Here is a 26,794-nt window from a genome sequence, read left to right as displayed (position 1 = left end):
AAAATTGCGAACATAATATACAGTCCACAAAAAAAGAACATGTGAATGCAGCCTTAGGGCCCTTGCACACTATGGAAATCGTGGGGATAAGCTCCAGGCGGATTCCGTGCGCTTGCCCCCCCACTCCCCCACACACACACTTCTGCTTAAAGATCTGCCCATCCCATTGGCACCATCCTATTCAGGCAGATTTCGCTGTCCACCCAAAAAAAGAATTGATATGTCAATTCTTTGGAGGGGCGACGGAATCTGCTGGACCATAGAAGGGAGCCAATGGGACAGCCAGATGTTCAAGCTGGAGCATGCACGGTATCCACCGGAGCTTATCTGTGCAATTTCTGTAGTGTGCAAGGGCCCTTAGGGTCTGTGGGAACTGCATATACTGTAAATATCAGTCGTCGTCCCAAGCTGGCCAGTATGTAAATGGACCTGCCGTAGTATGTGATCCACACCCCTCTCATGGGTGGGTCCGGGGTTACCCAACAAGCATATTAAACACAAAACCCACAGGCATATGGCCCAGGGTACAAAAACACCTTCATAAAATAACCCCCACATCTATAAAATATAAGGCTGGGTGCACATTACGTTTTTTCAATCCATTTTGTTCATCCGTTTTGTTTTTTTTTTTGCAAAAAAATTGATGCATTTGTGTGCATCCGTTTTGATCCGTTTTTCCATTGACTTCCAGACACAAAAATTAGGATGACTACGTTTTCGTGTACGTTTTTTTTTTTTTTTTTTTTTTATAATGGAAGTCAATGGAAAAAAACGAATCAAAACGCAAATGCATCGTTTTTTTCATCCGTTTTTTTTTTCTCTTAAAAACGGATTGCAAAAACGTACTGTGAACCCAGCCTAACTTTTATAGGAATATACGTAATGGATGAAAGAAATTATTTTACAACCACACGATACACTGCACTGTGACAATATATACAGTACTGTATGCCGATATCTGATGAAATAGTACTATCCTCTAAAGTCACTAGCTAAGACCTAGCACTGGCTGCAGTTATTATTGTACAGGGTATATGCAACAAACGCCCCCTCTCTACATGTTTCTTTACCAAAGTAACTTCATCAGGAGGAAAGCAGGCTGTAGTATATGCCGGCATACCTTTCTGATAATAATATAATGTACTCTGTATATTAAAAACCCTTTTAGCTATAACTTTTGGATGACACAGTGATGGACTATAGGAGACGGTCTTATGTCCAGTGTACCTGACTCAATACACCTCCCCAGCTAAGGTACCAGCTATTAGACAAGGTTTTACACCTCACCAGGAAAAAAAAACAACTTTTTTTTAAAGAAATTTTTATTACATATTTGTAACACTTAGCAGAAAAACGCAGCAGATAGTGTGAATTTGTCCATTAGGGTTTAAACACACACACCGTATACGCAGCGTATTTACTGCTGCGATACGCAGCAAATACGCTACAAATACGCAGCAGATTAGATCTAAGTAACTGAACACAGCATCAAATCTGCACCTGCAGATCTGCTGCGTATTTTCTGCGTATCTGCTGCGTATACTGTGTGTGTGTTTGTACCCTTAAAGAAAGTAGCCTTGTTTCCTAGGAACCTGCAGTGAGTGTCTGTGGAGCTGCTCTGACTCCGCCTGGCCGCCAGGGTGCGCTGTCGCCGAGACTTCCGCCCTCATCCAGCTCTCCAGCCTTTAACAGACTAACTAGACGAGGGAAGGAGAGCTGGTGAAATTATGGCTGAAGGGGGAGCGGAAACAGAAGCAGAAGTGAGGGGCAGGCTGCAGGTGAGAGGGGCGACCTGCACCGGGGGGCTCTGTGCTCTGGAGGCTCAGTCACCACTAGCAGCAGTAATGGACGCTGCGCACGGCCACTTGTTCCCTAAGTCTGCTGCACTACATGTATGTGCTCCATGCTGACCCGTGTCTACACTGGAGGGATGCACAGTGAGCGGTACCGCAGCGGCGCACGTGGCTCCCGGTCCTGTCAGATGCCGCTATTGTATGCAGTGCACATGGCAGCCCCGGCGTGCCCGCTGCAAAGTTTATCACTCACTTTTCTGTCACTTCTCCTGGGTGTTTGTTGCTATAGCAACCCCGACTGTCGGCGTCTGTCTGTAGGCTGGAAGGCTGCCCGTCCCTGACTGCTGGGCTGTAGCCTATGGCATCACACCAAGCTGCCAGCTGCCCGGTGTAGGAACAGTGCCAGGCATGGCGTCCTAGCAACGAGTCAGCACGGGAGCTGCAACGGGCAGGTCCTCAACTACCCGACACATAACCAGCTGCTACAGGCAGGTCCTCAACTACCCATAACCAGCTGCAACAGGCAGGTCCTCAACTACCCATAACCAGCTGCAACAGGCAGGTCCTCAACTACCCATAACCAGCTGCAACAGGCAAGTCCTCAACTACCCGACACATAACCAGCTGCTACAGGCAGGTCCTCAACTACCCGACACATAACCAGCTGCTACAGGCAGGTCCTCAACTACCCGACACATAACCAGCTGCTACAGGCAGGTCCTCAACTACCCGACACATAACCAGCTGCTACAGGCAGGTCCTCAACTACCCCACACATAACCAGCTGCTACAGGCAGGTCCTCAACTACCCCACACATAACCAGCTGCTACAGGCAGGTCCTCAACTACCCCACACATAACCAGCTGCTACAGGTAGGTCCTCAACTACCCCACACATAACCAGCTGCTACAGGCGGGTCCTCAACTACCCGACACATAACCAGCTGCTACAGGCAGGTCCTCAACTACCCGACACATAGCCAGCTGCAACAGGCAGGTCCTCAACTACCCGACACATAACCAGCTGCAACAGGCAGGTCCTCAACTACCCGACACATAACCAGCTGCAACAGGCAGGTCCTCAACTACCCGACACATAACCAGCTGCAACAGGCAGGTCCTCAACTACCCCACATGTGACCAGCTGCAGCGGGCAGGCAGGTCCTCAACTACCCCACATGTGACCAGCTGCAGCGGGCAGGCAGGTCCTCAACTACCCCACATGTGACCAGCTGCAGCGGGCAGGCAGGTCCTCAACTACCCCACATGTGACCAGCTGCAGCGGGCAGGCAGGTCCTCAACTACCCCACATGTGACCAGCTGCAACGGGCAGGTCCACAACTACCCCACAAATAACCAGATGCAACGGGCAGGTCCTCAACTACCCCACATATAACAGCTGCTACAGGCAGGTCTTCAACTACCCCACACGATACTAGAGTTCCACAAAAAAAAAAAAAACCTGTGCATTGTCGTTGGTGTCTCCTGGGATGGTGTACATTGGTGTTCATTATCTGGGGCGTTAAGGGTTCTTTTACACGGCCCAACATGGCAAACAAGCGCTGATCAGCGAGATGTACCTTTACATGGCACATCAAATTGAGCTGTCAGACTACCATTAAAACTAACAGCAAGCTATGTATATATCCATACTTACCAGGCATCCAAGCTGCTTGTGATCTGGCATCCAGCTCTAGATACAGCTGCGGCCTGAGGATGGCATGCCGGATCAGAAGCAGCGTGGATGGTAAGTATACTCTACTTGTGATCTGAAAATTGACTGCTCGGATATATGCATATGATTTGCTTTATGGCTAGTAGCCGGCTGACTGCTTGCCCATTATAGTTGTCACAGTGGTCTCAGCTTAGGTAGTCTTCTTCAGACTTTTGTGCTTATGGTCCATGTAGCTGCTGTAAAACATGTCTCCAAATGCTGTTAACCCCTTGATGGTCACAATGCTTCTTTTGTTGGTGGGGCAGATGTAATCCAGCACTGGTTTGCCATGCAGAATATCACAGGAGTTCAGCTGTTGCATAATAGCATATCCTGCTCTAACTAATCCCTGTAGTTCCACTTCTTAGATGCTGTAGTCAAATTGTGATTGTGGCTTCTGGGCATCGGTCACTCCATTGGCACTGGGGTGACACAATTGTTGGGATGCGGATGGGTTTCCATAGTAGCAGGAGGCCTAATAAAGCCCCCAGGGTATACTATGTATATCAGCGCTATGTGATAATACACTGCATTGTACTAATAGTGCAGTGTGTCAAATGAGAAATTAGAAAATTGTATTTCAAAGTCCTCTTGTGGTACTTATAAAGAGTAAAGCTTCAGAAAATTGTTTTTTTTTTGTTTTTTTTTATGTTAAAAAAAAAAAGTTTAGTAATAATGTACAGCTTGTCCTGCCAAAAAGAGCAGGAGAGGTTTTCTATGGGGATTTATAGAAAACTGAGACAATGTTCCTGTCTCGGCCAGCAATGTCAGCAGATAGCACTGTGTCTGACTGAAAATAAAACAATATTTCCTGCAGGACATACAGCAGCTAATAAGTTTGAGAAGACTTGAGATTTTTTAATAAACGTAAATTACAAATTTATATAACTTTCTGACACCTATTGATTTAAAAGAAAAAGATTTTCGCTGGACAACCCCTTTAATAAATGTGAATGTTGCAACCCATAAGTGACCACAACTTGATTATCCCCAGAAATCTGTTCTCTTGCAGGCACAACACAACCCCGTACACTTACACTAGTCACAACTAGTTGTGGCCGAAGTTGCTGTGTATTGTTAGCCTAATGGGGTTGAGTAGTAGCACAGCACACTACCTGTGGACGTGGCCATGCTTTTTGTTAACCAGAATAATGCATATGTTAGTAACATAGTAGCATATGTTGATGCGGGTAACTTGTATCGGCCACTTTTCTGTTACAGGAACTAGTAGACAAACTTTATTACTATCGGGACCACTATTTTGAAACCCACAGTGTTGAAGATGCTATTCGGAAACAGTATGATGTGAAGGAAGAAATGGAGCAAACCATCGCTTTGATGGACGAAACTGATGGTAAAGTCCATAGCATTGCTTTTTGTTAGTAAGGGGGTGGGTAACTTCACACACAGCAGAATTGCAGCGAATTCTCACGTTGCGAGTTTGCCGCAAAATCCGCTGTGATTCCCTTACTGTCAGTTTAAATGGGTTTTCATCCCCCTTAACCCGTCACAGCTCTGTGAATACTTAACTGCCTGCTTCTGTGGCTCCCAACTTCCTAGTGTCCAGCTGCAGCCACTGACTGGCTGAGCGAGATGTAACCGGGCCGCCGCAGGTTAAGGGGGGGTGTGTGTGAAGATTCTGTGAGTATGTAAACTGATCGTACGAGTATTGCAGCGTGAAATCCGCTGTGATTCCGCTATACGTGAACCCACCCTAACAGACACAATGAACCTCGCTAATTTTGTTTCTTATTTTGTAGATGCCTGGAAGAACAAGACCTTCTTTTTAATGCTAAAGGGAAAAGCTTTAAATGTGACGCCCAACTACTGTCCAGAAGCAGAAGAAGCGCTTTCTAAAGCAGTTAAACTGGACCCAGGGCTTGTAGAAGCTTGGAATCAGCTTGGAGAAGTATACTGGAAGAAAATGGATGTGACTGCTGCAAAGACTTGCTTTATGGGTGCTCTGAATCATGTAGGCAGTACCATTGCATATATAAACGTGCTAGGGTGTGGTATTGCCCCTAGTTCTGTTTGTCTTGTCCAGCAGTATGAGTGTCCTTCTCCTATGGGCTAGTCCCTTTCTGTGTCTTTTTATATGCTGCAGTGAAGCGTCCTTGTGCCAGAGGGCAATTGTTACAGTTAGGCCCGACAAACCCGGTCTAACGTCTCCAGCAAGTGTAATTTGAGAGCTTGCGAGAGGGGGGGGAATAGAGCCCCAGTGCACTTTTGCAAGCGCTGGCTGTGTCATCTTTTAGCTAAAACAAAAGCTTTTAATAGCAGTGGACAATGTCCCCAAGGCAGGGCTTCCCGACTGTTGGGTCCCCTCTCCCCACCTTGGTTTGTCGTTTGCTTTCCTAGGATCGCTGAACGCTCAGAGCCTGACCGATCAAATCTTTCAACGTGTCTTTGACATATCAAAAGTTACAGATAGTTTTTAAAAAAAAGTGTAAGTAAAGGGGTATTCCACTAAAATTAAACTTTTAATATGCGGCTGCCCTTGAGGAGAACATAACAAACAGCCTGTTCTTACCTCTCCGTGTTCCCCCGATGTCATCCTATTTCATCTTTAGGTCCCTGCTGAATGATCCCGCCTGACTGAGACAGGACAGCTCCACAGCTAGTGATTGGCTGAGCGGGCTGTGATTGGCTGAGTCTCAAAAGTGGAGGTGGGATCATTCAGCTGGGACCCGAGGATGACATAGGAGGGGGGGGGGGGGGGGTTGGGGTAGCGCTGAGAGGTAAAAATAGGCTGAAAGTTTAATTTAAACAGAATACCCCTTTAAAGCGACTCTGTACCCACAATCTGCCGTCCCCAAACCACTTGTACCTTCGTATAGCTGCTTTTAATCCAAGATCTGTCCTGGGGTCCGTTCGGCAGGTGATGCAGTTATTGTCCTAAAAAAAACTTTTAAACTTGCAGCCCTGTGTCAAATTGGCGTGGTCTAGAGTACCCATGCCCTAGGATTGCACCGCCACTCTGTCCCTCCTCCCCGTCCCTCCTCCCCGCCCTCTTCACCATTAGGAATGCTCCAGGCAGGTTTTCTACTATTCATCACCTGTCTGAACACTGCACATATGTTGCATCTTTAAGGCACCTGTGCAGTGTTCAGACAGGTGATGAATAGGAGAAGTTATGCCCAGGGGCATTCCTAACGATGAAGATAGTGGGAAGGAGGGACGGAGGGGTGGTGCAAGGTTAGGGCACAGACACTCTAGGCCACGCCAATTTGGCACAGGGCTACCAGTTTAAAAGTTGTTTTTAGGAACAATAACTGCATCCCCTGCCGAACGGACCCCAGGACAGATCTTGGATTAAAAGCAGCTATCCGAAGGTACAAGCGGTTTGGGGGGGGGGGGGGGGGTTCAGATTGTGGGTACAGAGTGACTTTAAATGTTGTTGTTCTTATAAATGTGTGGTTGCTCACCTTTTTGTAGGGATCTTTCATATTCATTTCTGGTCATGTAAATACTATATATACTTTCATTTTCTTTTTAAAGTGTAAGAACAAAGTTTCACTGCGAAACCTCTCAATGGTGATGAGGCAACAGCGCTCACAAGATGCTGACGAAAATTCTCGAAATATTATGGATAGTGTAAAACAAGCCAAGCAAGCTGTTCAGATGGATACAAGAGATGGCACCTCCTGGTGTAAGTATTGTGCCCTCTGTTTCGTCTTCAATATATCGGTTATGTCACCGGACTGTTCTGCAGCCCCTCATGTTGCAGTGTCATCCGGGTAAAAATAATTTTCTTTCCTCGACCACTCAAACCTGAAGCCAAATCGAACGAGAAGGAAATCAATTTGCTTAGCACAACTAAAATAACAGGTAATTTCTACAAATTCAACACAAAATAGCAATACATTGACCATTGCAGACAATTATTCAACCCCTTTATGACAAGTGTCTTGAGTATTTTCAGGACGTTTTCTGAAACAAAGCCTTGTTGATCTTAGTGCTTTATTCATATGTAAACCATAAGTTATTAATGGCAGACATCATTGCTGTTGTACAAAGCTGTCACTTTATGACTCTTGACCTAACGTCTCCCGATGACGACTGTACAAGAAACACGTAAAGGGACTTTGTAGTAGGGTTTGTAAATCCATACCCTGTGCAGTAAGCAAAAAGACAACAACATTGAGCTGGACATATTCAGTGAAATAGACATGGAGTTAAAATGAATGTACTACCAGGTACATCACTTTGGGTTTTTTACATTAAAAGACCGGTGCGGGGATGCCGGTGGCTCTGTCCTTTTTTTAAACTGCTGCCTGGTTCCTGCAAATGGCGCCGGTCTAATCCTGAGCACTGGCCCCCACTGTGACAAAACCCCCTCCCCTCTCTGACACAGCTCCATTAGAATCAATGGAGCTGCGTCACAGAGGGTAGATCGCCACACTTGGGGACGGCGGGCCTGCCCCCAGTGCTTCATGCCAGGCTGGTGCTCGGAAATACACTGTCTCCGTGTGGGAACTGGGCAGCAGTTAAAAAAAAAAAAAAGCACTGCGCCACTGGTATTCCGGTGCCGGTCTGTTTAATGTAAAAAAAAAAAAAAAAAAAGCAATGCACCTGGTGGGACATTCGCATTAAGTCAGAGATCATTGTCCTGATCATGTGACCAGTGACCCAGAAGGTTCAGGTTCTTCACAGGATTCCCTGATACTTGATTGAGTCAATCTTGCCCTCCACTCTGCAAGTTTCCAGTAGAGGTGTCATGGAGTTTGGGCATGAAGACCTTCAGCATTTAGTTTGCGCCTTACCATGCAAACAGAAACCTTTGTGCCTGCTGCCACCAAATTTGACCACCATCCTCCCCAGGAATCTGATGGCAGCCAGTGATAGCCTCCTCTTTCTGCCATGTGCAGGTATAGTGAAGGTAGTGTATCTCTACGATACATGGAGTTGTGATTTTGTATCCCTTTCCAAGGAAATGGTGGAGACAACACCTGCAAATGTTGATGCACTACCGTAGTCTGCCTGTGGCCTACGGAACGTGTGAATGAGGTCTTAAGGGGTGAATAATTCTGAGAATGCAGTGGTCATTCAAAGTGCCATGTTGTGTTGAATGTGGAGAAACCACTTGTTACATTAGTTGTGTGGGGTATTTAGGGAATCTGTGAGGTCCATACCAGGTACAGAGCTGCAGCAACAGGCATTTAGGTGATGAGATAAAAGATTTGAGTCTTGGCTGACGGTCACTTGAAAAGTTCTAAAATTGCATTCCTTCTGGGAAGCTGAAGTGCCACGGCTATCTGCCTGTACATGCTGCTCTGTACCTGGTAGAGACCTGACAGATTTCCTTTTCTTTTTTGCTATAATCTAAAAGTTTGCACATAAACTTTATTTGAAATGTAGGCTAAATGTGCTTTAGGCCAATTTCACATGATTGTATTGCACGCACATCTTTTCAGCTCGGTCAGACCTTGTATCTGATGAGCCGAACTGACTAGGGAGGAAAGTTATCAACCCCCGATATCTGCAATTTGCTGTGGGAAAGCTACTATTTGTACAAAAATGTGTGACTTTTTGCTGTTTTACTACAGCCACAGTAAAAAATAAATAAATATATATTATACATTATTGGCTGTATCCATGTTTTCCAGACAACCTTACAGCTTTATCCAAGTTCAGCAGCCACCGCTAATCAAATGGCGAAGGTTCAGGTTCGGATCGACTCGAACCCGGTTCGCTCATCTCTAATTACAAGCATAATTCGTTCCGGGACCGCGCTTGTAATCCAAATCCACTGTTAAACCGAAGCAAATTTTCCCATAAGAAATCATTGAAATGCAGACAATTGGTTCCACACCCCAAAAATAATGATTTTATATTCTGAATAACATGTAAAACAGGTTAATATGTGATATTATAAGTTACTGTACAGTATAGCAATCAGCATGTGGAGTATAATGTATAGTAACTGCATAACCCTGAAAAAGAGCCACAGTTTGTAGATACAGGATAGAGGTGCAAAATCCCATAAAGCAGTCGCATAGTACAACAGGCTAGAAAAGAGAAGCAGGGCTGCTGTCAGTGGTCTGTGTGGTCACATGACAGCAATGGAGAAGGGGTGTGTGTTCAGCATGGACCAATCAGGACTGACAGAGACTGCAGGGAGCATGAAGGAATGAGCAGGACAGATGTGGGCACATACTTGCAGCACTCTCTCCGGGGAGAGAGGGGTTACAGCTATGGAGAGATTCAGGGGCGTAGCTAATGTCTCTTGGGCCCTGGTGCAAGAGGTCAACTTGGGCCCCCCCCCCTTTCTCGATGCTATTGGTAGATATATATCTCAAGACTGATATTACCAATAATACCAGTATACAGGAAATATTATCACCGTACATATTACCGCCATACTGTTACTAAACAAATCCTGTTTACTGAGACCCATATTACCAGTACACAAGGGGAAATATTACTGCCACACCACAACCCTCACCACCATATTGTTACTGACCAAATCCAGTATACTAAATCCAATAAAACACAGTACCAGATAACAACAAATAATACCACCACATACTGACTAACACCACTGCTGCTACTGACTAATACCACCACATACTGACTAACACCACCACTGCTACTGAATATAATCCTCTGTACATAGACCAATATCACCTCATCCAGTCATATAGAGGTGGATGCAGCTCCACACAGGCTCTATACACCATATAAATTACAGTGCAGTTATATCAAGTGACTCACAGGGGACGTCTTCTCTGATCGGAGTTCTTCCCTTTTCATCTTCTTCTCCATCTGCTCTCGGCCATTATGAGAACGTCTGAGCCACGAATCCACAGAATCTGCCAGACAGACATATTAGTCTCCTCACACTGACACCATCCTCATCTCTATACACACTGCACATCTGTATTGGCCCCTTTACACCATCATTTAGTAGCTAGCCCTGACACTATGTGATCCCCTTATAGTACATATCCCCCTCTGTGCATGCCCTATTGTATACACCCCCCATGTAGTCCACCTTATAGATGGCCCCCCAATGTTTCCCCCTTATAGATGCCCCCCCATGTTATCCCCCTTACAGATGCCCCCCATGTTGTCCCCTCCTCCTGCCCCTTCATCACCATACTACTACCCCTTTCATCCTCCTGCCCTCCATCATCATACCACTACACTCTTCATCATCCTCTTGTTCCTTCATCATCATACCACTACACCCCCATCATCCTCTTGTTCCATCATCATACCACTACACCCCCATCATCCTCTTGTTCCATCATCATCATACCACTACACCCCCATCATCCTCTTGTTCCATCATCATCATCATACCACTACACCCCTCATCATCCTCTTGTTCCATCATCATCATCATCATACCACTACACCCCTCATCATCCTCTTGTTCCATCATCATCATACCACTACACCCCCATCATCCTCTTGTTTCATCATCATACCACTACACCCCCATCATCCTCTTGTTTCATCATCATACCACTACACCCCCCATCATCCTCTTGTTCCATCATCATCATACCACTACACCCCCATCATCCTCTTGTTCCATCATCATCATCATCATCATCATACCACTACACCCCCCATCATCCTCTTGTTCCATCATCATACCACTACACCCCTCATCATCCTCTTGTTCCATCATCATCATACCACTACACCCCTCATCATCCTCTTGTTCCATCATCATCATACCACTACACCCCCATCATCCTCTTGTTTCATCATCATACCACTACACCCCCCATCATCCTCTTGTTCCATCATCATCATACCACTACACCCCCATCATCCTCTTGTTCCATCATCATCATCATACCACTACACCCCTCATCATCCTCTTGTTCCATCATCATACCACTACACCCTCATCATCCTCTTGTTCCATCATCCTCATACCACTACATCCTCATCATCCTCTTGTTCCATCATCATCATCATACCACTACACCCCTCATCATCCTCTTGTTCCATCATCATACCACTACACCCCTCATCATCCTCTTGTTCCATCATCATCATACCACTACACCCCTCATCATCCTCTTGTTCCATCATCATCATACCACTACACCCCTCATCATCCTCTTGTTTCATCATCATACCACTACACCCCCCATCATCCTCTTGTTCCATCATCATCATACCACTACACCCCCATCATTCTCTTGTTCCATCATCATCATCATACCACTACACCCCTCATCATCCTCTTGTTCCATCATCATCATACCACTACACCCCTCATCATCCTCTTGTTCCATCATCATCATACCACTACACCCCTCATCATCCTCTTGTTCCATCATCATCATCATACCACTACACCCCTCATCATCCTCTTGTTCCATCATCATACCACTACACCCCCATCATCCTCTTGTTCCATCCTCATACCACTACACCCCCATCATCCTCTTGTTCCATCCTCATACCACTACACCCCCCATCATCCTGTTGTTCCACCATCATACCACTACACCCCTCATCATGTCCTTTAAAACAAAAAAATCTTTACTCACCTGAATGGTTCCTCTAGTCTTCTAGTCACGCGCGCTGGCGGGCTTCCCGCGGCGGGGGCGGGGCTTCCCGTGGAGGGGGCGGAGCTTCGCGGGACCTGTCTTTTTGCCTACCTGATGCTCCCAGCCCCACACGTCAGCCGGCCCCGTCCCAGCCTGCCTCTTGTGATCGCAGGCAAAACATTGCTTGCGGTCACAAGAGGGAGTGGGAGGGGAGCAGTGCAGTGGCAAGGGGGGGCCTCGCGGGCCCCCCCTTGGTAGCGGCCCGGTCGCGGCGGCGACCGCCGCGACCGTGGTAGCTACGCCACTGCAAGCAGCTTTGGGGACACAGCAAGGTGGCATGGGGGGCCCAGCCGGGCCCCCCTGGCTGGTGGGCCGGGTCGCAACTGCGACCGTTGCGACCCCTGTAGCTACGCCACTGGAGAGATTACCTCCACAGTCCTGTCCCCTGATGTAATCCCCAGTCTGAAGTGGATCTGCTATGATTTGGAAGGTGAGGGAGACTTCCATGGTCAGAGAACAGTGCTCTAGACCCTACTATGCAGACTATGCACCTCCCCAACTCGCCCTCCCACCCAGTACAGGGAGCTTCTAAACCAAAGCAATGCTCCTAAACCAAGTCCCAATTTTGAAAAACTGTGAGCTCTTAAACCAAGGTACCATTGTATTTGTATGTATATGTGTGTGTGTGTGTGTATATATGTATAATATATATATATATATATATATATATATATATATATATATATATATATATATATATATATATATATATATATATATAATTTTTACACAAAAAAGGCAGGGTTTATCCTTAAAGGGATTAGGGCTGAAGTGCAGACAGATTTACTACAATATATGCTTGGGAGCTGGCTTACATTTTAGGGCGTGGCATGCAGGACAGCTGCTTCAGAAGGAAGAATGTGATGTCAGTGTATCACCTGTCCTCCCTCTCTTCATTAGAATCAATTGAGTCGCCTCACAGAGGGGTGGGGGGATCGTCACTCTGGGGGCTGGTGGGCCTGTCCCCAGTGCTTCATTTGCTTTAATCCAAAAATAATTTTGAGTGGAATAACCCTTTAAAATTTAAATGAAATTTTTACAGATCTCGTTCCTCCACATGTATCATTTGGCCTCAGCAAAGCTTCATTGTGTATTTTCTTTTTCACTTGCTTTCACAGATATCCTTGGCAATGCCTATCTTTCTCTGTTCTTCTGCACTGGGCAAAATCCCAAAATTTCGCAGCAGGCTCTAAATGCATATATACAGGCGGTGAGTTATTACAAGAGCTCTTTACCCAGGGAATGCTTTGTCAGCTACACTTTCTCAGCCAAGCATACTCTGGCTGCAGATCCTAGTGGGTGTGTGATAGGAAGGCCCTGAGCACCAGTAAGTGCGAGGTAATAAGCTAGACCAGGATACAGAAAAGCGTCTCGAACAGAAATTGAAATGCTCACTCTGTGGGCTTGAGCCAGAAAGGAGAAACCCCACTAGGGACAAGTAGGGACTCACAGGTGGAGGGCAAGAATTCACAAAGGAAGTGGTACTAATTAAGAAAAATGTTTATCTTAATGAGACTAATGAGACTTAATCTGAGACTGAGACTTAATCTGGCCTAAATAAAAGTTTGGTCCCACTCCCCGACCACTGCCCTTATAGAACCTGTCAGCAGGTTAGATACATTTAACCTGCATTCAGTTTAAAAAGTCTGTATTGGAAGTTACACAAAGCAGATACCTTGGGAATTTAGAATGCAAACACTCCATAGAAATACAATATTATGTAACAGTAAATGTAACGCATCTGATGATAAAAAAAGGGTCTCCGAGTGTTATGTTCCTTCCAGAGATTTCACCACTTACCCTATACCAAAAACTTTTTATCCTAGGAGAGGGTGGACAAGACTGCCTCCAGTAATCCGGATCTGCACCTCAACCGAGCAACTGTGAGTGCCTAATTAATGACGTTAACAATATAAATTCGACACTTTCTTCCACATTTATTGATCCCAATTACAGATGGTGAGCAGTAGTGTACATAATCATACATGGTATTGGTATCTTGTATGTAACTATACATTGTGTTAATGGATTTAAGTGAATGAAACATTTCAGGCAAAAATCCAGTAGTAAAACAAAAATTGATTCATCTGTCTGATACAAATTGCAAATTGATAACCCCTTGCCGCCTGGAGGATACACGACAGTGTCAGAGGCACCCATCCTCCCGCCCACACAGACAACTAAAAGGAGATCTCAGGCTTTATCAAGCTCCTCTCCAGTGTCCTCAGCGCTGTGCTGCTGCTGCCGGGCACGGCTCTCTCCTCCTAGCTAGCGGTTCTGGACGATGCACGCACCACTCCGGCTTGCTTTGGGGATCCTGGCTGGACGCCCTGCTCAGCCAATCAGTGTGCTGCCCTGCCGCAGCCACTGATTGGCTGAGCGGGATGTGTAGACACTGGGAACCCCGAAGCGAGCCGGAGTGGTGCGTGCATCGTCCAGAGCCGCTAGCTAGGAGGAGAGAGCCGTGCCTGGCAGCACTGCGCTGAGGACACTGGAGGGGAGCTTGATTTAGCCTGAGATCTCCTCCTTTCAGTGGTCTGTGCGGGCTGGAGGATGGGTGCCTCTGACACGTCTGTCATGTATGCTCCTGCCGGCAAGGGGTTAATTTACATTCTCATTTCTCATAGAAAATACATTGCAATGGATCCACAGCAGATTTTGCTGCAAATTCACAGCATGAAATCCACTGCGGATCCTTTTTGTGAAGCTACCCTTAGGGTTTATTCACATGTTCTGTTAAATAGGGACAGTACAGACAGGTAAGTCTTTCCCCGCCCGACATGATATATTAATATTATGCCGGAAGCGGGGAAAGTGTTTGAATATTCTCGCTGTCGTGAAGCAGCCGCACCGCTGTGTGATTACAGAGCTGCAAGTTCTTAAACACTTTCCGCATTTCCGGCATCATATTGATACATCATACCAGGTGGGGAAAGAATACACTGCAGGACTTCTCTGTTCGTGCTGTCCGTGTTTCACAGAACGCATAACTAAGCGCTTGAGCTCCCGAATTCAGAGTGGACTGTCTTACCAAAATCCTCTTAAATTAAACTGAAAGCCCCTCAAGGCCGCCAGTACTGAGAACTGATGACTGGTCCTGAAATGTATGTCTAATATGCAGCACAAACCCTGCTGTGAAGAATAAACTGTTGAAGAATAAACCAATATACTGTTGGTACACTTTAGGTCTGATACATTGTAGTCCTAGTTACATACAAAATTGGTGCTTTTTTTTTTTATTGATTTTTTTTCACTCAGTTGTCTAAGTATGAGGAGAACTATCAAGGAGCGCTGGATGGGTTTTCTCGAGCAGCAGCCTTGGAGCCATCTTGGACAGAACCTGTAATGAGGGAAGAACAGCTACTTGATTACCTCGGCAGGTTGTGTGGCCTTCTCAGCAACAAGGTACTACCCCCATTCCTAAAGGCCGGCTGATGTTTTCTGGTTCATGTAATCACTAGCTACTCTTATTTTGTGGGTATTGATCTAAATTGGAGCAGGTACATGAATAGGAAGGAGAAGCATGAGTTATCTAACCTAGACAAGGTAAGCAAATAAGGCTGGGTTAACACTACGTTTTTGCAACAACAAAAAAGGACGCCTTTGTGTGAATCTGTTTTGATCTTTTTCCATTGACTTCAATTACAAAAAAAAAAAGGATCCGTTTTTTTTAACGGACACAAAAATGAAGTCGACTACGTTTTTGTTTTTGTGTACGTAAAAAATAAAACTGTTTGTTTCCGTTTCTTTTTTTTTTTTTTTTTTTTTCCCATCCGTTTTTTGCTAAAAATAGATGAAAAAAACGGATTGCAAAATCGTAGTGTTAACCCAGCCTAACTTGTATTTCTCCCTCCTATATACTTAAGGCCCTATTCCACAGAACGATTATCGCCCGTTACAGCCGATATTCGTCCCATGGAATCGAGGGCAACGATCAGCCGACATCGACCATGTCGGCTGATCGTTGTGTCGCTTGTTTTTCAAACGTGTTGAAATACAAGCGACTGGGATAGCAGCGATGTGCTGCCGTCGCTCCGTGGAATAGGAGCAGTGGCAGCAGACCGCGGCTATCCTCTATCTAGCGATTACCCGGGCAGCCCCTGATGGCGCTCGTTTGCTCCTCTCCGTCATTCTGTGGAACAGGGCCTTTACCTTTTGTCGTTTACATAACCTTTGTTCCTCCAGCCTGAGCTAGAAAAGGTAATTGAATAGGCTGGGGGTGGGGCATGAGTTCATTTGGACATATGGACTTCACAGCAGTCTTGGAGGCAGGAATTTTTTTGCAACAATTGGGCTGTGGTCACAACTAGAGATGAGCGAACCTCGAGCATGCTCGAGTCGATCCGAACCCGAACTTTTGGCATTTGATTAGCGGTGGCTGCTGAACTTGGATAAAGCCCTAAGGCTATGTGGAAAACATGGATACAGCCAATGACTATATCCATGTTTTCCAGACAACCCAAGTTCAGCAGCCCCAGCTAATCAAATACCGAACGTTCGTGTTCGGAACGACTCGAACCTGAACCCGGTTCGCTCATCTCTAGTCATAACATGATCCCTATCATTTACCTTAGCCACAATGCAGCACGGTCCAGTTAGAGCAACACAGTGATTTTTGGTGTTGTGCCCTCCTGTCAAAATCGCTGTTTAGCCCTAGCCTAAAGAGATACTGGTGGAGGTAGAGAATTTTAGAGTAAGGGTGCGTTTACACAGAGAGATTTATCTGACAGATTTTTTTAAGTCAAACCCAGGAACAGACTATAAACAGGGAACAGATCATCTCCTCTTTTTCAAATCCATTCCTGGCTTTGGCTTAAAAATCTGTCAGGTAAATTTCTCTTTGTAAAGGCAACCTTAATGTGGAAGGTGAGTGATAAGACACTGCTAGATTGACACTTACTTACAGAGCCCATTACACTGCTTAATAATCATGCTGACAGCTCTTTTAATCAGCTGTTGGGATTAGCCATACAACCTGTACATTGAATTCAGATAATCATTAGTAAATAATAAATAAAATGGTATTGTTTTACCAGCTAATGTTCTTATTTTTCTTCTACAATACCTATGCAGGGAAAGATCCGTGGGAAACGACTGCAGAACATGCTGAGTAGTTTAAATCCCGGGCTCCTAGGCCATTATGGAGGTTCTGGTGGACTCCAGTTAAAACCCTTAAGTGCTCTGCAGCCCGGAAGAAACTCTGGCTGTGTGGTGCTTGGTAGGGTTGTATTCAGCCTAGTGCCTGAGGAACGAGTGCCATTGTGAGTTATAGCCTTATCAATGACACATCTGTACTCTGTTGTATAACTATGTGCCAAATCTTAACAGTTTTGTTTGAATATTCAGTCAAGTGTGAAATGCAGTACAGTCAGACGAATCTACAGGCCAGCTGACCACGCCCTATGCATCTGCCCCCTAGCACAGCCTCTATATAAATAACATTGGACAAATCGGCCACACAGCACCTTCTTTTTAGGGTATGCTTTCTGTCACATCCCAGAACTGGATTTCATAGTCGCACTTAGCAGGTGCACCCAATAACTTGCTTTTTCTACTACACCTGTGAGATACCCTAAGGGGCATTGCAGTTTATCCAACTTGACTGCTATTGAAACTATGTTGTACAAAGTGATAATCCATGGTATATACGATTTACATTTTCAATAGTTTCCTCTGTTATCCATTACAATCACTACATGATGTTTATAGCCGAGTGTCTAGGGTTACAGCTTTCCGGTCATGTGTGCTGTTGTACTGTTGCTGTAGCTTTTTTTTAAGATTCTTTTCTAGGTGACAGATTTAATTTAAATAGTAATCGTAATGTAAACAGTGCCTTAGAAATAAACCAGTTTGTACAAATGTAGGTTTCTTACTAGAGATGAACAGATTTATACAGTACAAATACAGTGAAGCTCTTTGTTCTCTCGGCAATCAGCTTTTTAGCCTTTGAAGTCCGTGCCGCTCCGCCCCAGGTGCTTGGAAAAGCTGGATCCAGTCCTGGGAAACTGGGATAGGTTTCCCAGGACTGGATCCAGCTTTTTCTGGCACCCAGAACAGCACAGACTTCAAAGGTGATTGCCGAGCTAACGAAGCTTTTAGCTTTGTTTGTACTGTAAATTTGCCCATGTCTTTCTTACTATACTTAGTTTTGCTCTGTTCTCGGTGTAGGTATACACATGGAACGTTCAGCCAACAACTATTTTTTATGTCCCTCAAATCCCCTAAAGTGCATCTGCCTTTTTAGTTTGAATGCATAAAACAGACAACACAATGTACTAGCAATTGATGTCAGGAGTGATGTGTTACAGGAGTGATATAAGGCTTTCTTGCCTGTCAGCAGCAACCCATGTGGAAATCCGGTGCATGTGCCATGGATGGTGATTCCTAACCACTCAGACTGCATGTGGGCTAACAATCCCCATACACTTCACATGAGCATGATTTCCACATGGGTTACTGCTGTGTCAATCAAACAGGGAGCGAGTGTGAGATCACATGGGACAAGCATTTCGGCCTGTGGCACAGCAAACCCTTAGGCCCTCTAGGAAAACATCAAAGTCTTTTCTCAGGGGATTAAAGCCACTAACAATCAATATAAAGGTAAGGCATGACTCCTTACACTAATGGCTATTACACTCTGTCAGTGGTTTTATGCGTTCATGCTAAGTGACAGATGCACTTTAAAGTGAACCGATGGAAGCTGAGCTCTCCGACTCATACCATGTTAAGCCAGATATAGGGTCCTGATTACCCTGCCAGTATAGGAAGATTGACAGCTTTCCCTGTATGTGAAAAGGGAAAGTTGGGTGTCAATATCACTTTTTTTATTTTTTTTGCTTAACAATTTTGACATTTTCCGTATTTTACTTTATTTTGATGGAAGTATTGATAACTCTCCCAAGCCTATAAATAGTAACATTGATTCTTTTATGGATTCTTTTCAGTACATTTGGACTTGTAGATACAGAAGGAACTTGTTATGCTATAATGGTTTACAATATGATAGAAAGCTGGGGAGTCCTCATCGCAGACTCTGTTACTATCCCTGAACCTCACTTGAAACAACATAATATTCAACACAAAGGCCAGGTAAGTCTTGATTGATGTTCCTATTACACCAACAGATATGACAGATTTTTGAAGCCAAAGCCAGGAATGGATTTAAAAAGAGGATAGATCCCAGTCGTTATGACCTGTTCTCTATTTATAGTCTGTTCCTGGCTTTGGCTTCAAAACAGATATCTGTTGGTGTAATAGGGCCCTAACTCTTGCATCAGCCTATGGGAGTACCAGGGAATTTACAGTTAGTTGTTCTTTCATAATTCTATACAGTGTGTGCACTGCCGGCCAATTTCCTGTTGAATTTATTGGAGCACATTATTATATTGAAAATACAATCATATTTTAGCCGTATTACAGCCATATTTTTATTTTATTTTTTGGTGTGTGAACATAGCCTCAATGTGTTCTTTTTTTCTGCTGCATTATTAAGTCACTGTAGAAAAATAATTATTTTATGTTTCTATTTGCTCATCATATATATATTTTTTTTCTCTTCCTTTTTTTTTTTGTTTTTTTTTTTCCAGACATTTGTCTTTCAAAGTATACGTGTTGACTCCCCTGTACGGTTGTTGGTTAATGGCAAGCCTCAAGGACCAAGCACCCAGGCCAGCGCAACAGTGGCTTACAGACCTCAGAGCGAGTAATTGCAGGACAGTGGGATCTATCCTCAATGCTGTGAATTGGGGGCTTAAAAGCAGAAGAGCTGCTATGTCCCTCATGTTCTGTGATGAAGAATAAACTTTGACAGGGTTACAACACAGACAACACTTACAAGCTGCACTTACCTGGTACAATACAGTTAGTTTTCTAATGCCTTCTTGCAAGTCTCCTGTCGCAGTGAGACAACTTAGAGCGGCTTCCTGTAACACGTGCCCACATTCCTTACTGCTTTGTATTTGTGCTATTCTCCCACTCCTTGCTCTTTTTTTTGTTTTACCAGCTGTAGTTCTATTTATAATGCAGATTCAGAATTGTGTTTATTTATTTGCCAATACTTTTTGTTGCCTCCTATTTAGAGGAAGATTAATATTATTTTTTTCTATAAAAACAAAAACATTAAAATCTACAATTATTTGTTAATTTTTTTTCCCCTAACATCACGTCTGTGGTATTTTTGTATTTGCCTGCTCTGGTCTATATGATGTCTTTGCTGAATAGTTCGATTTTATTAGAGGGTTTATGTTTTGTAAACCTACAGTGAATATATTGAGACTGTAGAAGTCAATTTCTACAAGGATCTGCAGTGTAGCTTGTTTTGATGCCAATTTTTATTGTGGATTGCAAAAATCCAAAATGGAACTAACATATTGCAGTATCCACATAATGCTGTCTGCAATGCACAGACCCATTCATTGGTAAATGGTTATCTGTGGCACAAAAAAAATAAAAATAAACAACCGTCAGGTCCTGGCATTGTTTATCATTGAATGGGTCTGTGCATTGCGACATCTCATAGATCATGGCCCCTTAACAGGTATGGGCTTGTCGATGGGGCATTTCAAATGGATGGGACCATAGTCTTACGGACAGATTTTACAGACGTGTGAATGAGGCCTTAGGGTTGTTATGAAGGTTTAAAAACATTGATGAAAACTTTATGTACCTTTTTATTCGCACGTGCCACAGTAATGACAAATTAACCCCTAGGCACAAAAAAAAAAGTGATCAAAACATCCAATCTACACAAATGGTACTAATAAAAACTAGAAATCATGGCACAAAAAAATGACGCTCCATACAGCCCTGTAGATGAACAAATAAAACACTAATAGGCAATTTTTAAATTTTTACTTTCAAGTGCATTATGTAGACGCATAACAAAATTATAAAATTGTGGTGGGGGGGACAATTTTGTAATTTTATTTTTATCTGTACTCATTTCATAATAATTTTAGGCTTCCGTCATACATGTTAAGGTAGGCACCATTACAAAGTACACTTGTTCCTAAAAAAAACAAAACAAGCTCTTACCTGGCCCTGAAATAGAAGTAAAAATGAAAATTGCCCTGTCCATTTAGGCCATTTTGGGCTGGGTCATGAAGGGGTCAAGGACAAAACACCACAACTAGTGCAAAACAGTCATATGCAAAACTGTCTGTGCTTGTCTGCAGGAAAGGTGTTGGGGATAGGCTATGTTCACACAACGTTTTTTTTCATCTCTGTTTGAATCTAAAATAACGGACGTCATTTAGCAGCCTGGCCTCCGCTACCTGCAATGATTGGTGTTGGTACATTATTCTAGTTTGGATTACTAATTGCCCTTTGGGTGTGTCTTAATTGAAAAGTCCACTGAATTTAATGGTAAAAGCGTAGGAAGAACGGTGACAAAAGAAAAACTGTAAACAACTAATAAAAAACGTCCACTGTCTGCAAAAGATGTCCAAAAATAATCATGATCGTTATTTTGACGTCTGCGGTGATAATGTCCGTTATTCAATACATTGTGTGCATTGGACGTCCGTCTTTCTATTGACTGTAATGCGTTGCATGGCAGTCAGTTAAATCGTGGCATAAGCGGACGTTATTTTAAATTGCAAAAGCGGCCGCCTTTTCTTTATTTTTGATATTGTGTGAACATAACCATAATGTGTAGAAAACTAGATTTGAGTTTTTTTGTGCTGTTTCTTTCAATTCATTCAATCCTTTTTAAGGAAAAGGCCACTTTACAGACATATGGACACCAGTCCCAGCTTATCCGTGCATCTGATGACCGGAGCTGTCGGTTTAGGTCATTTGTCTTCTAGTCAGGCCAGGACTGCCCATTATACAGATTACCTATAATGCATCTATTATGCTTCTATGAAACTAGGCTAATGCAAAAGGGAAGGGACATTCATCCTGTTTGTTGTTTTTACAATGGTTCAGTCTCCATTAGAAATTATGTAAGTTGGTATGAAATTGGGGAGCTTTGTAGATGTAAACTAGAATTACCGTGAATCTCATGTCCATTGCAGGCTTTACATACAGGATGTAAAAATACTTCTATAATGGGCCGGGGCTAATGCACATAATGGACCATTTCTAAAATGAGTCTTGCTTTATTAATAGAGGATGCTGGAGTAATAAAGAGAAGTCGGCAAGTTAATGGACAATGCAATGGCTTCCTGTTGGTGGATAGATGCAGTATTAATAGATGAATGTCTAGGCAAAGGGGATGATGTCACAAAAGAATGGTTCACCAAGGCAAAACTGCAATACTTTGATAGAACAAGGAGAGAGGGAAACACGTGCCCCTCTCCATACAACAAGCATTGCACACTGGTTCTGAAGCACAATTGTAGAGTAACGGAAAAGGTAACAAATTGTAATATAATTGTCCAAAGCACTCACCACAATAGCTAAAACATTTAGAACACCTCAAAGGAAGAATAAGTCTAATTTTCTTAAACGGCCAAGTGCAGATATAGGGGGACAGTTATCACTTGCTCTAATTTTTTATTTTTTTCTAATGCTAGCGCACTTTTCACCTGGTGTGCAAAAATCTCCTGTCCATGCGCATGATTTAGCATTAGGTGAATGGGCCATAATAAATCTTGTCCAATTTTAGCTCGGCTAAACTGTCCCGGTGTCTGACAAATACGGCTGTGCAATTTATTTAACAAAAGTTAAAAAATCAAACATTACAAATCTGGCTAAAATGTTAATAATGGTGCAGCCAGCATAAACTGCTCAAAAACAGTATAAAGGCCTTGATAAATGTTTCGTAGAAATTTACACTGTGCACAAAAACACCATATTAGCCAAAATAATGGCACAGAGACTATGATAAATGGGCCTCATCGTTTCTTTCCAGGTATCCATCCATGTAATGATTTTGGAATATGTTAACTCATTCATGTATGTCATTTATGTGCAGTTCTAAGTGACGTCAGGGAGTGGTGACTGGTACATCGCTTTAAGATTTTTACATCAATAGACTCTGTGAGGGATGCCGATGCTGCAGTCCCTTTTTTTTTTTTTTTTTTTTTAAAACCACACAGCGCTGGTGTATTCCTGGGCACCGGCCTGGCCTGAAGCACTGGAGGCGGGACCCCCCCCACCCAACCCCAGTGTGACGTTCTGCCTTCACCTTGTCGCGTCATAGAGGGGAGGGGTTTTGTTGCACTGGAGACAGGTGGGCCCGCCTTCAGTGCTTCAGACCAGGCCGGTGCCCAGGAATGCACCAGCGCTGAGCACGGGAACCAGGCCGTGGTTCAAAAAACAGACCGCAGCACCTCCATTCCCACACGATGCCAGTCTATTGATGTATAAATCTTAAAGCTATGTACCTGGTGGTACATTTGCTTTAAAAAATCTCTAGACTTCTAATACTTATCAGCTGCTGTATGTCATGCAGGAAGTGGTGTATTCTTTCCAGTTTGGCACAGTGCTCTCTGCTGCCACCTCTGTCCATAGCAGGAAAGGATATCTATCGGGATTTGCTACTGCTCTGGACAGAGTATTGTCAGACTGGTAAGAATACACCACTTCCTGCAGGACATACAGCAGCTGTACTGGAAGACTTGAGATTTTTAAGTAGAAGGAAATTACAAATCTATAAAATGTAAACCACTCAATTAAAAAAAGAAAACACTGGAGTACCCCTTAGACTTAGGGCCCTATTCCACAGTAACGATAATCGGCCGGATCGGCCCCATTTGGCCCGATTCGGCCAATTATTGTTTGGTGAAATAGAGAGAACGATCAGCCGATGATCGTGTCATCGGCTGATCGTTCATTTAGGGCCAGACCTAAAATCATCGTTCTCCTACCGCGCATCACTACGGTTGAATAGCGGTGCACGGCGGGCGACCGACGATTTGACAAGCTGCAGCATCATACATTACCTGTCAGGTCTTCTCGGCGCTGTCTTCATCCCCAGGTCCTGCGCGCTCTATCTTCAGAATGGCCGGTCAGCTGACAGAGCGCTCAGCCAATCACAGGCCGGGACCGAACGATTATCGTTTGGATTCGAACGATTTAACGATAATCTGAACGATAATCGTCCAGTGGAATAGGGCCCTTATTCTGGTATAATTATTTAACCAAATGGAGCTCTTAAAAATACAACTCATCCTGCAATATACAACCCATAATATGACTGTCAACAAAGGGATAAAAGAATTCTAGTTCTATGAATGTAGAGCATAAAATTCCAGCGGTGTTTTATAATTCTCTTATTTATATAGCGCCAACATGTCATTTCTCACTACCTATAAACCTGAGAATAGTCTGGGCAACAATTGGCAGATACATGATTATTGTTATTTTGGCTCTATAAAAGCATACCTCAGTAACACAAGTATAGCTTGTAACTAGAGATGAGCCAATGTACAGTAGGGGCGAAGCGACTCTCTTTGTTCCTATCTGCATTTTCCTCATCAGGCTGCAGGCTTTGAAGTCTACTCTGTCCTCCCCAAGTGCTAGGAAAAGATGGATCTAGTCCTGGGAAACTCCTCCCAGTTTCCCAGGACTGGATCCATCTTCGTGAGAGGAGGAGTAGATTTCTAAGCCCGCAGCCTGATGAGTAAAACGCAGATCAGAACAAAAGCGATTAACTTCCTCCCTACTGTAGATTTGCTCATCTCTACTTGTAATAAAGGCTTCTGATTCTGATCTCAAAATTCATATTAAAAACAACGAATGAATGCTTATCTAAATTGACCTTTTTTTGGGTGTGTAAGGAAAGCTACATGTGCATTCCCTGGTATAAATCCAGCACATTTTATTTTATTTTTTTTAAATAATTCTCTAACTGAACTTTGTGAAAAGAAACCCACAGGCATGTACATAGCAAAAGCACAGCAGGAAGTAACAGTGTTACAATGACATTCTCCCAAAACAAAATGTCTGTTTTTGCTTTTTAACGTAAAAAAATAAAAACCTATACTGCAAATGCCCAGTGGCAACTGAACCTGATTTAGATACTGTTTTAACCCGTGTGATTTGGACTAAAAAAAAAGGGGGCCCAGAGGAAAGGGTTAAAGTTGTGAATTTCTAATAAGGCGTCCTCAGCCTAGACTAGTAGATTATTGGCAAAAAGAGGTAATGGAAAGTGACTGCACTTGTTTATAGCAAAATAATCAGTGCATAGAGTGAAATGGACTGAGACACACAAGTGACATCTCTGTCTGTCCTCTCATTGCTGCTTGTCCCGTTCTGTGTCAAGTAGGACATTAAACAAATACACAATCTTCTCACATGGTTTGGTGAATATTAGAAAGAATCCTCTGTTGTACTGTAGATCTGTGAGCACGTTTTCCCATCTGTCACCTGTCATCCATTGGGTTATTGTAGGGGTGCAGACTCCCATCATAGCCAAGTAAGATTATGCAACAGATATGTGCTTTGAGGTGCAAAAAGAATTGCCAAAAATCCCGTTCAGCAACCTTTCCTTCAGTACAATTCTTACCTTTTGGTTTCGCAGGGTGTAAATATAAGGATTGAGAAGGGGGACGATAATAGTGGTCAGCAGTGCAATCTTTTTATCGTAGTCTTTAATCTGACCTTGGGCAGGTTTTACGTATGAAAAAATACTACTGCCATAGGCCAGAAAAACAACCAGCGCATGTGAAGAACAAGTGGAAAAAGCCTTCTGTCTTCCTTCCACAGACTGGATTTTTAAAATGGTCCTCACTATATTGATATAGGACGCTAGAGTCACAAAGAGAGAGGTCAGCAGGATAATAGATGACGTGATGACTTCCTGCAGGTGGATAGCTGCAGTTTTAATGCAAGAATTTCTAAGCAAGGGGATGACGTCGCAGAAGAAATGGTTCACCAGACTGGAGCAAAAGGGCAACCTAACTATCCTAATAGTGAGACCAAGGATCGAGAAAAATGCTCCTGCCCACACAACAACAATGAGCTTTACGCACTGCTTCTGGTGCATAATAGTAGCGTAATGTAAAGGGTAACAAATAGCAACGTAGCGGTCCAAAGACATCACAGCTAAAAGTAAAAAATTTGCAACACCTAGAAGGAAGAATGAATAGGATTGCATTAGACAACCAGGAACCGATATGGTTTTCCCTCCAGGCATGTAGCCGTGTAGCATTTTTGGTATAGTGGTGCTGATAAAACAAATGTCCAAAATGGATAGATTACAGAGAAAAAAATACATGGGGCTGTGAAGACGCTGGTCAAAGAAGACAAGAAACAGAATAAGGACGTTTCCGGCCATTGTGAAGATGTAGACAAGTACGATAAGCAAGAACGAGACAGACTTGTTTGAAAGTAAAGGCAAACCCAACAAAATAAATTCGGCTACTTGGGTTGTGTTCCTCCATTCTATAGTATTATCATTAGATCTATGAAGGAAGGTCATTTCTAGAGGGTACGGACATAATGATATGGAGATAAAGAAAAAGGAGAAAAACTTACACTGATGGAAATGCAGCGATTATTCCTTCTTGTAAAGAAGTGACTCTGCTTCTGGTGTGTGATTTTTATAGGTTAAACTTTTTTTTTTTGTGACATCTTGCTTTTGCTTTGAGAGTACTTTAAGAAAGTTCTTTAGACAAGTATTTTACACAAGAGATCTAATTACTAGTTTTCCGGAACATTCTTGGATGCTGGCCATTTTTTGAGCTTGGTTTACATTTTAATTTTTGTGTTAAATAGAGGTTCCTATATTTAAAGGGGTATTCCTAGCTCAACTAATATAGTGA

At 43.6% G+C, this 26,794-nt stretch overlaps 2 protein-coding genes across 4 annotated transcripts; one reads left to right on the top strand and one right to left on the bottom strand.

Moving 5' to 3' along the window:
* Window positions 1-1,652: 1,652 nt before the first annotated feature.
* TTC5 (tetratricopeptide repeat domain 5) lies at window positions 1,653-20,225 on the top strand. Of its 3 annotated transcripts, none has more exons than XM_069961554.1 (10): window positions 1,653-1,778; window positions 4,729-4,861; window positions 5,268-5,479; window positions 7,006-7,156; window positions 13,202-13,293; window positions 13,910-13,966; window positions 15,342-15,488; window positions 17,157-17,344; window positions 19,028-19,172; window positions 19,670-20,225. In XM_069961554.1, the coding sequence occupies exons 1-10, from the start codon at window positions 1,728-1,730 to the stop codon at window positions 19,787-19,789; spliced, it is 1,296 nt and encodes a 431-aa protein (XP_069817655.1). In that variant the 5' UTR covers window positions 1,653-1,727; the 3' UTR covers window positions 19,790-20,225. The 3 variants fall into 3 exon arrangements, with proteins under 3 accessions (XP_069817655.1, XP_069817657.1, XP_069817656.1); XM_069961555.1 differs by lacking the exon at window positions 1,653-1,778 and adding an exon at window positions 2,094-2,386; XM_069961556.1 differs by lacking the exon at window positions 4,729-4,861 and having other exon boundaries at window positions 1,704-1,778.
* A 5,227-nt stretch (window positions 20,226-25,452) lies between these two features.
* On the bottom strand, window positions 25,453-26,451 carry LOC138786465 (olfactory receptor 6M1-like). The gene has a single exon (XM_069963453.1). The coding sequence runs from the start codon at window positions 26,449-26,451 to the stop codon at window positions 25,453-25,455; it is 999 nt and encodes a 332-aa protein (XP_069819554.1).
* Between the last annotated feature and the right edge of the window lie 343 nt (window positions 26,452-26,794).

The sequence above is a fragment of the Dendropsophus ebraccatus genome, chromosome 3 (genome assembly GCF_027789765.1).
Source record: "Dendropsophus ebraccatus isolate aDenEbr1 chromosome 3, aDenEbr1.pat, whole genome shotgun sequence".
Lineage (NCBI taxonomy): Eukaryota > Metazoa > Chordata > Amphibia > Anura > Hylidae > Dendropsophus > Dendropsophus ebraccatus.
Note: the sequence above shows the minus strand (reverse complement) of the source record. Positions and strands in the feature narration are given on the sequence as shown.